We start from the raw sequence: 12918 nt of genomic DNA on the forward strand, positions 1-12918 counted from the left end.
AGACTTACAATGTAGGCTAAACTTTGTTTGGGATACTGTATTTGCTTAAAATCACTTTACAGTTTTTCTTGATTGCTTACACAGATTTCAGGAGCCAGAGTTTTTATCCTCCCAAGTCATTTTTTGGCCATTTATTTTGGTCCATCCTTCATGAAATTTACACATAATATAAAGACCAGCATGCATTTTTGTTCAGACAACAGTGATATAAAAATGCTTCTACCTTCTGAAGTTTTACAAAAAAAACAGGTTTTTCACACTAAAAAGAAAAACTGAGAATGTGTGTGGCTGTCTCAGTGAGTTTGTTGCTGTCTTTGGAAAAGACATGCAGACTAGATGCAAAGAAAAGGCAAATTATTCATTAATGACCGTATTAGTTGTGTACTTGAAGTTTTACATGATTAAAAGCACAAATTGTAAATGCTACTAAACATACACAACACTTTCAAGAACAGCACATAAAAGAAGTCTAATTTGAAACATTTGCAATGCATTGAATGTTAGAATAAATAAATAAATAAATAAATAAGCAGCTTACCAACTAACTGACAAAATAAATAAATAAATAAATGAGGGTAACTATGGAGGTCTCTCACCTCCATTTGGGCACAAAAACATGATCTACATCACACACAGTGTGCTGTCCAGCCAAACAGCTTCCTTCTACAGTCTTTAGAATGTGATCTTTAGTCCTTGCACTTCCTGTCTCTCATGGTCTTAACGCATCCTCCATAATGTGAAGCAGGGCGGCCTGCTGATGAAGATCGTGCTCACAGATCTTCCAAAATCAAGAGAGAAAAACTTCTTTGTTTGGATTTAGAAGTTTAGAATATGGTGGGAGGTGTTAAACAGAGCCTTAGTTGGTCCTGAAATGAAGCTTTAACAACTTCAACAGGGTAACACACACCCAAAACAGAACAGAGACACACTTTTCCTCTCCTCCCTGTTTCTACACTCCTCTTCGACCTCCCTTCTACTTTCACTCTGCTTTATCACACAGCAAGTAACACTTCACTGCCTAGAGCTGCTGGGTTTTAGCTCAGTGGCTGAATGGTGGTAGGTACAGCCAGTTCATACAAAACTCTACTGTGTGGCTTTACTGAATAAAGCAAAACATGCGTACATTAGCTAGTTAATATGTTTTTAGACACTCATGTCTGTCTATATATTATATATTGTTTGATATTAATGATAAATGATGGAAAACTACTGTAAAGTTTGTCCCATTGCAGCAGATATTCTTTAACTAATCTCCAAACTTATGTACTTTCTGTCTTTATCTTTTTAAGATTTCATGACAGATTATCATTACATTTGTGATTAGAGATGGAGAACTGTGTTTGGTATTCTGCAAAAAAGAATGGGAGCAGTTTGTAATAAGAGAAAAATGCACTGAAATGTGTCCAAGTTTTAGCTACACTGACAAAAGTTAAAACACTTGAGCTTCTTATATTTCAGACTGCAGTAATAATAGTGTGTAAGCCATGGAGGCAAGCTGTAATATGATGTTTAACAATAAGATTAGTTAGCTTACTAGTTAGCTTGTTTCAAGTGTAGCTGTTGACAGTTAAGCGACTAGTTTCTGTGTTTCTGTCTTTTGCATTAGCTCATCTAAAAGGATAGGTTCCATTGCTAAAAGCTCCTCCTGATACAACATGAAAACAGAGCGGTTAAGTGACTCCCTGGTTTGAATAAAGTGAACATGATTTTCTTTTTTGTTCACTATTTGGCCAGAATTCATAATTTGTCAGTTCTCAAATATGTATACCTGCACTGAACATCTTGTAAAGCGAGATTTATTCAGAAATGCTCTTCTGTGTGCTTCTAAATTTTCTTTTCCAGTACTGAACCTTTTAGTCCAGCACTAAAAGTGCTATGGATGCTAACACATGCCCTGAGCTGGAATCAATAACTATAGGATGTAAAACTGCCAAATTTTGCAAATGGACAATTATTCTCAGCATGTTGTAAGTTTAGGCTTGATCTTTATCCGTTTACTGGAATTGATATTGCATTTTCATGGTATATTAACAGGTTATACTTGGTATATTTGGGTTATTGGATTGGATTTGAGTTGACTGAACAGGCTGAATAGGATTTTGTCCAACTACCAGGACAGGCTATGAAAGAACACATTTGTGGGTGGAGCACCGAAAGGTCACTATAATCACTATGGGGAAAAGAATGTAGGCCATAAAAATGTTAGTACTCTCACCTTCATTGTGGGTGGCGCAGTGCGGGGGGGTGAAGGTGGACATTCTCCCAGAGGCACATTGGAGATGGTCAGCAGCTCTTGTTTCCTGCAACATACCCCCCCACACACACACACAGTGTAAGTCAGGCAGAACAGCACATGTTCAGTATTGAACAGGCCTTACAAAGCTCCAATGTGGTTTTGCATTCAACCAGAGACGTCCTCTGTAATGTGCACACAAAGACAAATGCACACCCACGTTTGAAGAACAAAAATGTTCCAGTTTGAGAAAGAGGGAAATCCACAAATAGATCCTGACTTTACAAAGAGCTTTTCACAAAAGCATGTTTAATTCTTCTAAAAGTGAAAAAGCAAAAACATTTCTTTTTGGTTACAGCTGGCTTTAGAAAAGAAAAGAAAATTATTTATATATATATATATATATATATATATATATATATATATATATATATATATATATATATATATATATATAGATATATATAGATATAGATATAGATATATATACAGTTACTTATATTGTTGCTGTCTAAACTCCAAAACATTAAAGTAGAAGGCTGTATTTGACTGTATACTGCACCAGTGTATACTGTACAGAACATGCGACTCTTCATAGTTTTATGGCATCCATACGACAAATGCTGTGTCAGAGTACAGGCATCACTAGTGTACCAACATCAGGGCCTCAGCCAATCAGACTGATCTCAAGACCCACCACATATTCTTCAACCCTCCAATCACTAATTAATGACAGTTGTTCGTACTTTCTTCGGCTCTTTAGCAGCGTGCATGGATATATTTTGGTCAAAAAATACACACACACACACACATATATGTATACATATATATTAGAGATCAGATACCATGACTATGTTGAGGGTGCTGTTTGGAATGGAATAAAATAAAAAATCTAACAAAAAATTCAGCATTTCATTCATCTGTGTGGTCAAGCTGTGCTTTCATGTGTTTGCTAAAAGGTGAGCTTTTTCATTACATTTGTAGCTGGTAATATGAGCTTGTTTGACTGAATAATAATGAGTGTGATCAATACGTAAGCGGAGCTGGCTAACTTGTCTAAAACAAACAGTAAAACCACAAATAGAAGGATAGTAATGCAGTCTCTTCTCTGAGAGCATACCACAGTCTCCATTTCATGTGTTTATTACAGCTAGTGGGGAAGAAATATTTAAAACCCTATGCTTATCACATCTAAAATGAGCACTTCCTCCATTTTAGAGGTTTAGTGCTGCTACCCAAAGCTTGTGCCTTCAAAGGTCAATGCAACTAAAGTCATAGAGCTACTGGTTCACTGGTCAAAGTTGAACTTGACACAAATTTTGCAATGAAAATTCATTTACCTTGGAAGTTTGGGACACAAAATCAGTCGCTGAGGTAAATTCTATTGAAATGAATGCAATTTTTCTTGTAAAACAGGGCCTTTAGACTGAATCCAGGGTTATTGAAAACATTTGGAGCTAACCAGATTTTTCCAGTGTATCAGCTTTGCCCACATAATGAAATATTTGGCCAGAGTAGTACATCATCTGGGTGTCTTTGGCGCACTGTCAAAACTAATTTTTATCACATACTGCATACTACTTGCTACTTTTGGGCACAAACAAACATTACACAAGCAGTATGTAGTTGGCTATTTTAAACATCTAATATAAAAAGATAGTCCATGCAATTTTGGATGAATTCTATTGATTTCTTCACACGATATAAAGGGCAGATGTTCTAGATGTTTACCTTAAGTGAAGAGTTTTAATTAAAAACTGCACATTTAAAATGCTAGTATTTCTTAAAGAAGAAATAGAAGAACAGTATAAGCCATACTAAGGGTTGGAATATCAGTATCAAATATCAAGCATCACTGATACTGTGACATCCCATATAAACAATATGTGCATGTACAAAAGTTTGAGTGTCTTTGGTCAAATTATATGATTTTGTTGCTTTTCTAAGCAAAAATAAGTAAAAGTTCTCTACAGTGAACACACTTCTGCACACTGTAATGCACAATTATTGAATATTTGCTAAATCTAACATATTCAGGGAAAAATAAATCATAAAATGTGTACATGTGGCTTGTACAAAAGTTAAAGCAGGTTTTAGAGTTCCTGCTCTTTCTTCTATTTCTTCCAATGTGTTCAACTCTCACTACAGAAAATCAGAAAAAACAGAAAATCAACAAAACATATCATTCAACTGGGGTGTTAAAACTTTTGCATATGACTGTATGACCTTTTTTTTTTTACATATATTTTACTTTGTTACTTTCTGTAGAGTGATTATCTGAGCCTCACCACAAGCTTTAATGCATAAATGTCCTGACATGTTGTGCAAATGACAAATAAACTTGAAACTTGAGCAAAGGAGGACCTGCTTTGTCCTTCTCAGAATCTGCTGAAGCTGCATAGAGGTTCCTCCAGAGACTGAAGTGATCAACCTAAAATCACCGTATTACATGCACAGTCCCTGTCCAGAACAAGCAAAGACACTATGGTAGCTAAAGGAGCTAAAAGAAAGGAGAAAGAGCAGAGATGAGATGAGAGGAGGTATTTATTGTTCCTTCGAGGAACATGATCACACACTAAAAGCACTTCTTTTGGCCAGAGACAAACATGAGAGACACTGGCCCTGAGCAGGTTTAAAATTAGGCAGACTAATATTCCCATTAAGTGGAAAAGGAAACCCGCATGTGGAGGCTGAGGCCTGCTGTATGTCATTAAGTTGTTCCTTTCTATTACACTCCAGCGAGCCATAACGTGCGAATGAAATGAAAAAGAAAAACAGTAAAGTTTCACAGCACTAAAATCTCCTATGTATGAGTTCATGTGATTTGTGTTGCACACTTTCTGTGAATACCATCTCTAGAAGAATCTATGACCACATTAATAACATGTTATAATGCATCTGTAGGACATTTTGCATCTGGCTAAAAGTGTGTAAAAAACGCATTGTAATATTTAGCCATGCTTATTTTGCATTATGAGTTATATACATACACAAGCTTTAGTGCTCATAAATGAAGAATGGCATATCTATAAGAATCTATATCATATTCATAACACATTCTTATGCATTCATAAAGCAATAAGACGTTAGAAGCATTGTCATAAAGGTGTCTAAAAATACATTATCAGTTCTTTATAATGCCTTATTGCTTTATGAATGCATTAGAATGTGTTATGAATATGATCATAGAATCTTATAGACATGCTATTCTTCATTTATGAGCACATTTTGTATTTCATTATAATAACGCTGGAAAAAAGTGATGCATTAATTTTACTTGATTCAAAAGTGTGCACGATTTCCACATGAATAAAATATATCAATGCAGCACTTTTTGACAATAACTGCAATAATGTAACACATTTCACGCATCATGTTTTTCATGGAGTTGCAGAACACAGAAAAGGTTATTTGAAGTCTGTGGATAGTTAACCAGTAGCTATAGTAAAAAAGTGTTATGAGGAAGTTCCAGATGCTGTTACCATCCATTTCAGACTGCAGACTACAGAAACAAGTGCATTTTATCAAATTACTGAACTGCAGACACGGCCTGGCATTCAGCAACAAAACTAATGCAGTGACACAGCAAATTCAATGTTTGCATCTCTAGAGGATTTAGGCTGGAGGGAGCGAGTGGAAAGCAGCGGTCATTTGCAGGTCACCTGGATGTGATGAGATTGATTGGAGCCTAATTCACACTGAGGGAAAATGGCTCTGCCTTTTATTCGGCAGAAAAACAGTGTGTTTTTCCGTCTCTTCACTGATTTTTCCTGAAACACATCCATCTTCCTGAAAAAGGCTCAGCTACAGAGAGTAAAACTCTCGCATTTACATTGTTAAGATTTTAAGAAGTTAAAGGGGATTTCCACATAATTCAATCAAGATGTAAAGAAAGTCATTCAGAGTGGTTTGATGTGAAATGGTGCACTGTAGAGAAACCAATGTGGATTTCTTTATAGTGGTCAGGTTAAGAACCAGGAGTCACAATGTCAACAAATATAGCCATTTTATTTACAATGCAAAATGACCAGTATTCCTAACACTACCACTGTGAATAATTCCGACTCAGCAAGTTTTAATAGGAATTCATAGGAGCATTTCACATCAAACTACTCAGAATCACTTTGTTTACATCTCAAACATTTATATGCAGGCATTCTGAGAATTTGGTGGAAATGCCCTATAAATCCTAGAAGCTAGAGACAACAAAGGTTTGGTGTAGTTAAATATTAATTCCGTCTCATTTGTAGCTCATTAAAACAAGCACAGAAATTCAGTCAAAAGTGCAGGTGTTGAAATTTCATCAGTACCACATTGACACTCATAAGTACAAAAGAAGTTGTGTTATGATTTAACCGTTATGATTTAACCGTTGTTATGATTTAACCGTTGTGCGGTGTTGGGGTCTGTGGGACCCATTTTCAATGTTTAGGAAAAAACAATGTGATTTGTTATTATTTCAACCTCAAATTTCTTGGATTATTTTCTGTCAAGAATGTCTAAAATAACACATTTTCAGCGTCTTCACTCTGTTCACCCCATACACATTTATATTACACATGTGGTGTTTGGGGTGAACACACGAGGAATAAAAGTGTGGAGGTGCTGTGTCCCTTCTCTCTGATCTCCTCCTACATGGCCTGCTGTTTGTGTGTGTGTGTGTGTGTGTGTGTGTGTGTGTGTGTGTGTGTGTGTGTGTGTGTGTGTGCATGAGGGTGGACAACATGGACAGGCTGCTGACTGGCAACAGCTGCTAAAAGAGAACCCTAAACTGGACATTTTAAACATCTAGTCTTTTTACATAAATTTTTATGGCTGTATTAATTTAAAAAAAAACAATAATGTGGTGAGTGTACCAGACCTCTGAGTAACAAACACAGGAACACCACAGAAAGGTTACATTTGATGAAAAGTTACTATTTTGTCATGACATCAAAACCGCTCAGTAGTGTGGACTGAAAACTTTCAAAGTGAATTATAAATCAGACGCCTAACTATGCAATTAAATTTGTAATTACACAAATACATGTGCAGACTAAAGTAAGACAAAAGTAATAACTCACACACATAGCAAAATATAAAGTGTTTTAGAATATTTGGCTTCCACACTTTGCTTTCTAACAAGAAAACATTATGCATACAGCTGCTGTCCTGCCATCCACCAGGCCCTTCCATCTCAGTAAGCTGCTGGCTCTGAGGACAGGGTCCAGAACACTGCTCTTGTGGCTGCTGCTGGAAACTGCCAGTCATGCCAAAGATCTCCTCCCCCCAAATCACACCAATGCCAGAAAACCTTCCAGGCACTTTCTCCATAACAGTTAGCTTCCCAACTCCACACAGCTGAGAAAGAACTAAAAAATGCCACCTGCAATTTTTTTCTTATCCAACTTTCAAAGCTGTTTGCATGCTATTAAATAGCAAAACCATTCCTGTAGTTTAAAAGCTACATTTCAGTTCAGTTACTATCACTTCCAGATTTTGCATTATTAAATGGATAGCTCCAGTTCTGAACACTGATTTGCCCAACCATGGTTGAAGCCATTGTAAAAATTTCTAAAATATTAAATATCAGTTGAATTCTGGATTAATTATTTGTCAATTGGCTCTCATAAACAGTAAAAAACATCAAGTGCACATGGACAGAGAATAATGTTAAATCAATATGTCAATTGGCAACCATAGTCTGATGTTAAGGAGTGACATTGCTGAAGAACTAATTATGTAAAATTGGTTCATTAAAGTTATTAATGTTTAGGTCTCAAAAGCAAAATCAAAATTATACTGATGAAGATATGATAAAAATAGTAGATAATTCACTTACTTCCTCAAAAGACATATCTTTCACCTCGCTTTGACAGAGTTCTCCTTAAATACACTCACAAACGTCAGATTCATCCACTCAGGAGCGGATCTGAACCACACCTGACGTTAAACAATGTTCCACCACACATTCTGTGCAATTACACATTTCCAAATCCCAAAACATACGTTGTACACCTTTACAGACCAAAATGTCAGCATCCACTCCAAATAATAATTTTTAACTCTTTTTTTCTTGAAAAGCGTATGTGGATCTAGCAAGTAACAGATCATTTAAACCAGAGAAAATAAAACAAATCACACTAAGATCCGTGGGCCTGGTCTCTCCCTGCGCTGAAGCATCAGCTCATTACCAGCCCTAACAGGTGGATCAGGTCTGTTAGGGGAGGGGAAATGCCAAACTGTGTAGTGCAGTGGTCCTCATGGACTGAAACTGAGCCCCCCGAGGTACAGTGAGATAGAGGAGACAGGGCTACCAGAGCTTGTTAAGAACATTTTTGAATATCAAAAAAAGTCATAAGGCTTGTACCTCTCATTATAAACCAACAAATGACACCTTGCAGACACACACTGCACAACAGCACACACTGAGGAGACACACTCATCATAGTGACAGTGTGAGTGCGTGTGTGGTGCAGTGCGGCCGTCCTTGTGTCTGTCTCCGTGGTAATGAGGCAAAGCCTGCGTCACTGTCTCACTAAGAGAGGGCAGGAACATGGAGACGCAGCATGACAAAGGAAAAACAGAGAGAGAGAGAGGGAGAGAGAGAAAGAGGGAGGTGAAAGAGGTAGGGGCATAGAGGAAGAGAGGGAAGAGAGAAAGATGCAGGAGGACAGAGAAATGGGGGAGAGGGAGAGTGTCAGGGGCATAGGGGAAGAGAGGGAATAGAGAGAGGCAGGCGGACAGACAGAGGAAGCGGGGAGAGAGAAAGACAGAGACAGAGAGAGAGAGAAGTGAAAGAGGCAGAGGGATAGAAGAACAAAAGGGAGAGTGAAAGAAAGATAAAATGCGACAGGAAGAGAAAAGAGAGAGGTAGAGAGACAGAGACAGAGAGAGCAAGAGAGAGAGAACGAGGCATTAGCACAGGAAGAGAGGTGAGAAAGGCAGTTTGTACAATATTGCAATATTTGTTTGCATAATTCTGATGGTTATTTTTACAGTTTTACTGACTAAAATGACTCTTCAATTCCCCATGATATTCCTAACACTCCCAAACATCTCCAGCACTGCCTCCTGAATTCTGAACTGAACTGAAAAGAGAGAGAGAGAGAGGCACAGACACAGAAGGGCACTGAAGCAACAGGAAGCAATAAAAGCAACACCAGATTGTGCCCTGAACACGCTCCCACTGCAGACAACCTGACCAAATTATTCAACTCCTCTGACAAATACTTGACAAATTCTTTACAACATAAAACCTATATGACATATAGAATCTATATGAAATGGAATTTAACACGTCAGCATTTTGATCATTTTGTATGTAATGGCACAATTCATCAAAGTGCATGATGATGAGATGTGGAAGTGGATAATATATCTTATCTCAGCACAGCCCTCTGCTCTTCCCTCATCAGCTCACATTCAGTCATATATCTATTTCTTTAATTAGACTTGATTCAATACTAACCACATCTGCCTGGCAGTTATGATTGCCTAATGTTCCGGCTACATGTCTCCATGTCTACTGTATTGATTACATTCTAGAGAACGAGAGAGAGAGAGAGAGAGAGAGAGAGAGAGAAAGAGACGCACACATCATGAACACCCTTCATGCAACAGCCCTATCATACAGTTTGGGAGCGAGAGAGAGACAGTCAGAGAGAGTGAGAGAAAAGAGAGAGAAATTGGCAAGAAAAAAGTCATTGGATGGGTGGAAACACAGACACTTGCTAATTAAACTCCAATTATAAATCTTATCCCAGACCTAATAAGTGTTTGTTTTGAATCTTAATAATGAACTTGATCTTTTCCCGGACCAACAATTACGGCGCTCCAATCATTCGGTTAATGGACTTAATACTCCACAGGCAAGAGTGACAAACAGAAACAGTGCAGTCCTCAGACTAGTGATATGACAATATCTTTGTCATAATAAATTATGCCACAACATATTTTCTCAAAAGCATCACTCAGGTATTGGTCAGTATACCTGACTACACTATATCCAGAGTAACACAGCACAATATAATGACCATTTTCGATGGAATTGCCATGTTGAGTGTTTTTTTTAACACAGACTTCCAGGGCAAATACATATTGTGAGCAAAATTTTACGTCATATTCAACTTTGGTTGAAATTCATGGCCTTGATCAATGTTACTACTTTGGCTTTATTAGCTACTGAAAGGGAGAGGCTTTGTATAGCAGCACTGAACCTCTAAAATGGGGAAAAAAAAAACATTCATTTAACCAGAGTCAAACCTCTTAGCACAAACCTCTGTGGGTCATTCTCCATTTGGAGAGAGAATTCAGGTAGATGAATTAAAATATCTTCCATCCTACAGCTAAAAAGTCTTAATATGTCCATTTACACCTCAAATGATCATGCATGCATAAAGGAGAGCTTAATCCCAAACATACTTTACAGTCACTGGTATTATATCAATATGCTGTAACACCAGTGACGGTGACTCAGGTGACTGTGACTCCAGCGACATTCTGATTAAAACTGAGGATTATGCAAATTGTCTGACTCATTAACAGTAATAAAAATTATATACAGCATTATTTTGACAATTTTTTAACTACCCAGCAATTAAAGCACACAACATCAGTGACACATAGACATTATGTGCTGCCCGATAAACACAATTATTAAGAAAATTGATAACATATCGTGAGCAAATTTGGACTCGCCTTCTCATGCCTTGAGATGCTTCTTCTCTGAGCAGCCTGACCTAAGGAAGCAGTATAATAGAACTGAAAATACTGTGTTAAAATGTAACATAAGAGTCCTGGTAACACCAGTGACTAAAATCCCTGTGACAAATGAAATTTATTTTGAAATAAAATATTTATTTTATAATGTAGTATAACGTCAATGATATACAAAGTAAACATTCATTTGTTTTACACAAATTCCAAAAACAAACCTCTTAAAAACACTGCTTGTTTTTAATTAAAGATTTTCACAGCATCACAACTTTTTTGGAAATGGGGCTATAAATTATTATTAGTAATGTTTAGCATTGCGTATCATAAAGTCTTAAATTTTCTGCCCACTGTTAGATTGAAAGTGTACATTGGAGGATTTAATCACATACTCTTCCTGTTTCCTCAAAATAGCTTGTCAGTCTCGTCCTGATTTAATGCCATTATAAAAGACTGAGTCAGTGGTCTATATTTTATCTATCTGCCCTGAGCTTCAGAGGAGTGCAGTTACTGGATTACTGTGGCAGCTGTGTCACAGCTCCGTATGTCACTTTAAACTGCTAACAGCCAGGCGGAGGCTTATAATTATCATTGCAGTAAGGGATTGCAGAGAAATGATGATACAGCACAGAACAGAAGACTGAAGAACATGTCCAGTATCTTTCCGATGACTGGGTTCTTGTGTGGTATAGTGGTGGGGTTACACACTGACAAGTGTAGCTATTTATAGAGAGAAATGTGGTGTCCAGCCAGTGACCATCACATGTAGTCTCAATAACATTATTAAACACCCACACCCACACACACACACACACACACACACATACACTGTAATAATAATAATAATAATAATAATAATATGTCCTATATGGACATCCTATTCCAAAATTATGGCCATTAATATGGATTATAAAATCAATCAAACAATCAATCAGTCTATCTATCTATCTATCTATCTATCTATCTATCTATCTATCTATCTATCTATCTATCTATCTATCTATCTATCTATCTATCTATTCATTCTAGAGTTGTTATTGGAACACATCAAATGCAGATAGAACCTTTTAATCATAAGAACTCACTTTCTTCCTGGAATTATAGGGTTCACATCTAGCAAAACATAAAAAGAAGCAACAACTTTCAAGGAACACAAACAGTTTAACCGAGATTTATTTTAACACAAAATTAGTGTTGGAACAGAATATTTACATCACCAGAAAGTTACATTTAATGTTTTCTATGAAATTTTATAACATTTATTTGTACTTTTATGTATATTTATGATATTTATTTATTAATATTTATTTAATCACAGATTAAATGTAAAGGTCAGTGTTTAGTATTTTGTCCAGTGCTTTGGTCAGTTTGAGGTAGAAAAAATTACTTTAAGTTTCAACCAGATACCCTAATTAACTGTTCCAGCAAGTAAGTGTAGCAAGTCAGTCTAAAGGCAATATGAGGTTTTGTTTTATATCAGAAATGTCACTCTGTGACAAGCACGGTGTCTTATTTTGGGATAAGGAAGAGCAAGAGAAGATGGATGGATTAATTAAATTAACGTTTATATTGTTATTAAGACCCAATAAATTCAAATGTTTACTATTTAATTACTTTCAAGGCTTAATAATTATAAAATGTAAGACTTTTTTAGCAACATGTATTCATGTTTCATAAGGTTTTATGAACTTTTCCCACAGCAATGCAGCAACATGACGATGAAGCGGAGACTGATTGGTCCTCTTGTGTGTATTTGAAGTGCAGATTGACTCACTGATAGAACCTTATAGAACTAAGTCACCTCACATAATGTTAAGAAGTTAAGTCATAGAAAAGGAATATGTAAACAACTCAATTTTGACAAAATTGTCAGATACAACCCTATAATTCCAAGGTGTTGATATAATATTCATACAATGTAAAGAGCTGCTGAAGTTTCCAAATTATTTTATTAAGTACTTATATGTAAGAATAATGTGTCCCATATGCAT

General features: G+C 36.5%; 1 protein-coding gene across 7 annotated transcripts in view; it reads right to left on the reverse strand.

The window, feature by feature from the left end:
* rap1gap2a (RAP1 GTPase activating protein 2a) overlaps positions 1-12918 on the reverse strand; it is a 146898-nt gene that overhangs the window by 47402 nt on the left and 86578 nt on the right. For all 7 annotated transcript variants that reach the window (XR_001859226.2, XM_017725395.2, XM_037546609.1 and 4 more), the window contains one exon: positions 2216-2300. Coding sequence is in view for 6 of the 7 variants with exons in the window: in XM_017725395.2 (XP_017580884.1) it covers positions 2216-2300 (85 nt within the window). In the remaining variant the exon portion in view is untranslated. The remainder of the gene's footprint in view (positions 1-2215; positions 2301-12918) is intronic.

Source organism: Pygocentrus nattereri, chromosome 17 (assembly GCF_015220715.1).
Source record: "Pygocentrus nattereri isolate fPygNat1 chromosome 17, fPygNat1.pri, whole genome shotgun sequence".
NCBI lineage: Eukaryota > Metazoa > Chordata > Actinopteri > Characiformes > Serrasalmidae > Pygocentrus > Pygocentrus nattereri.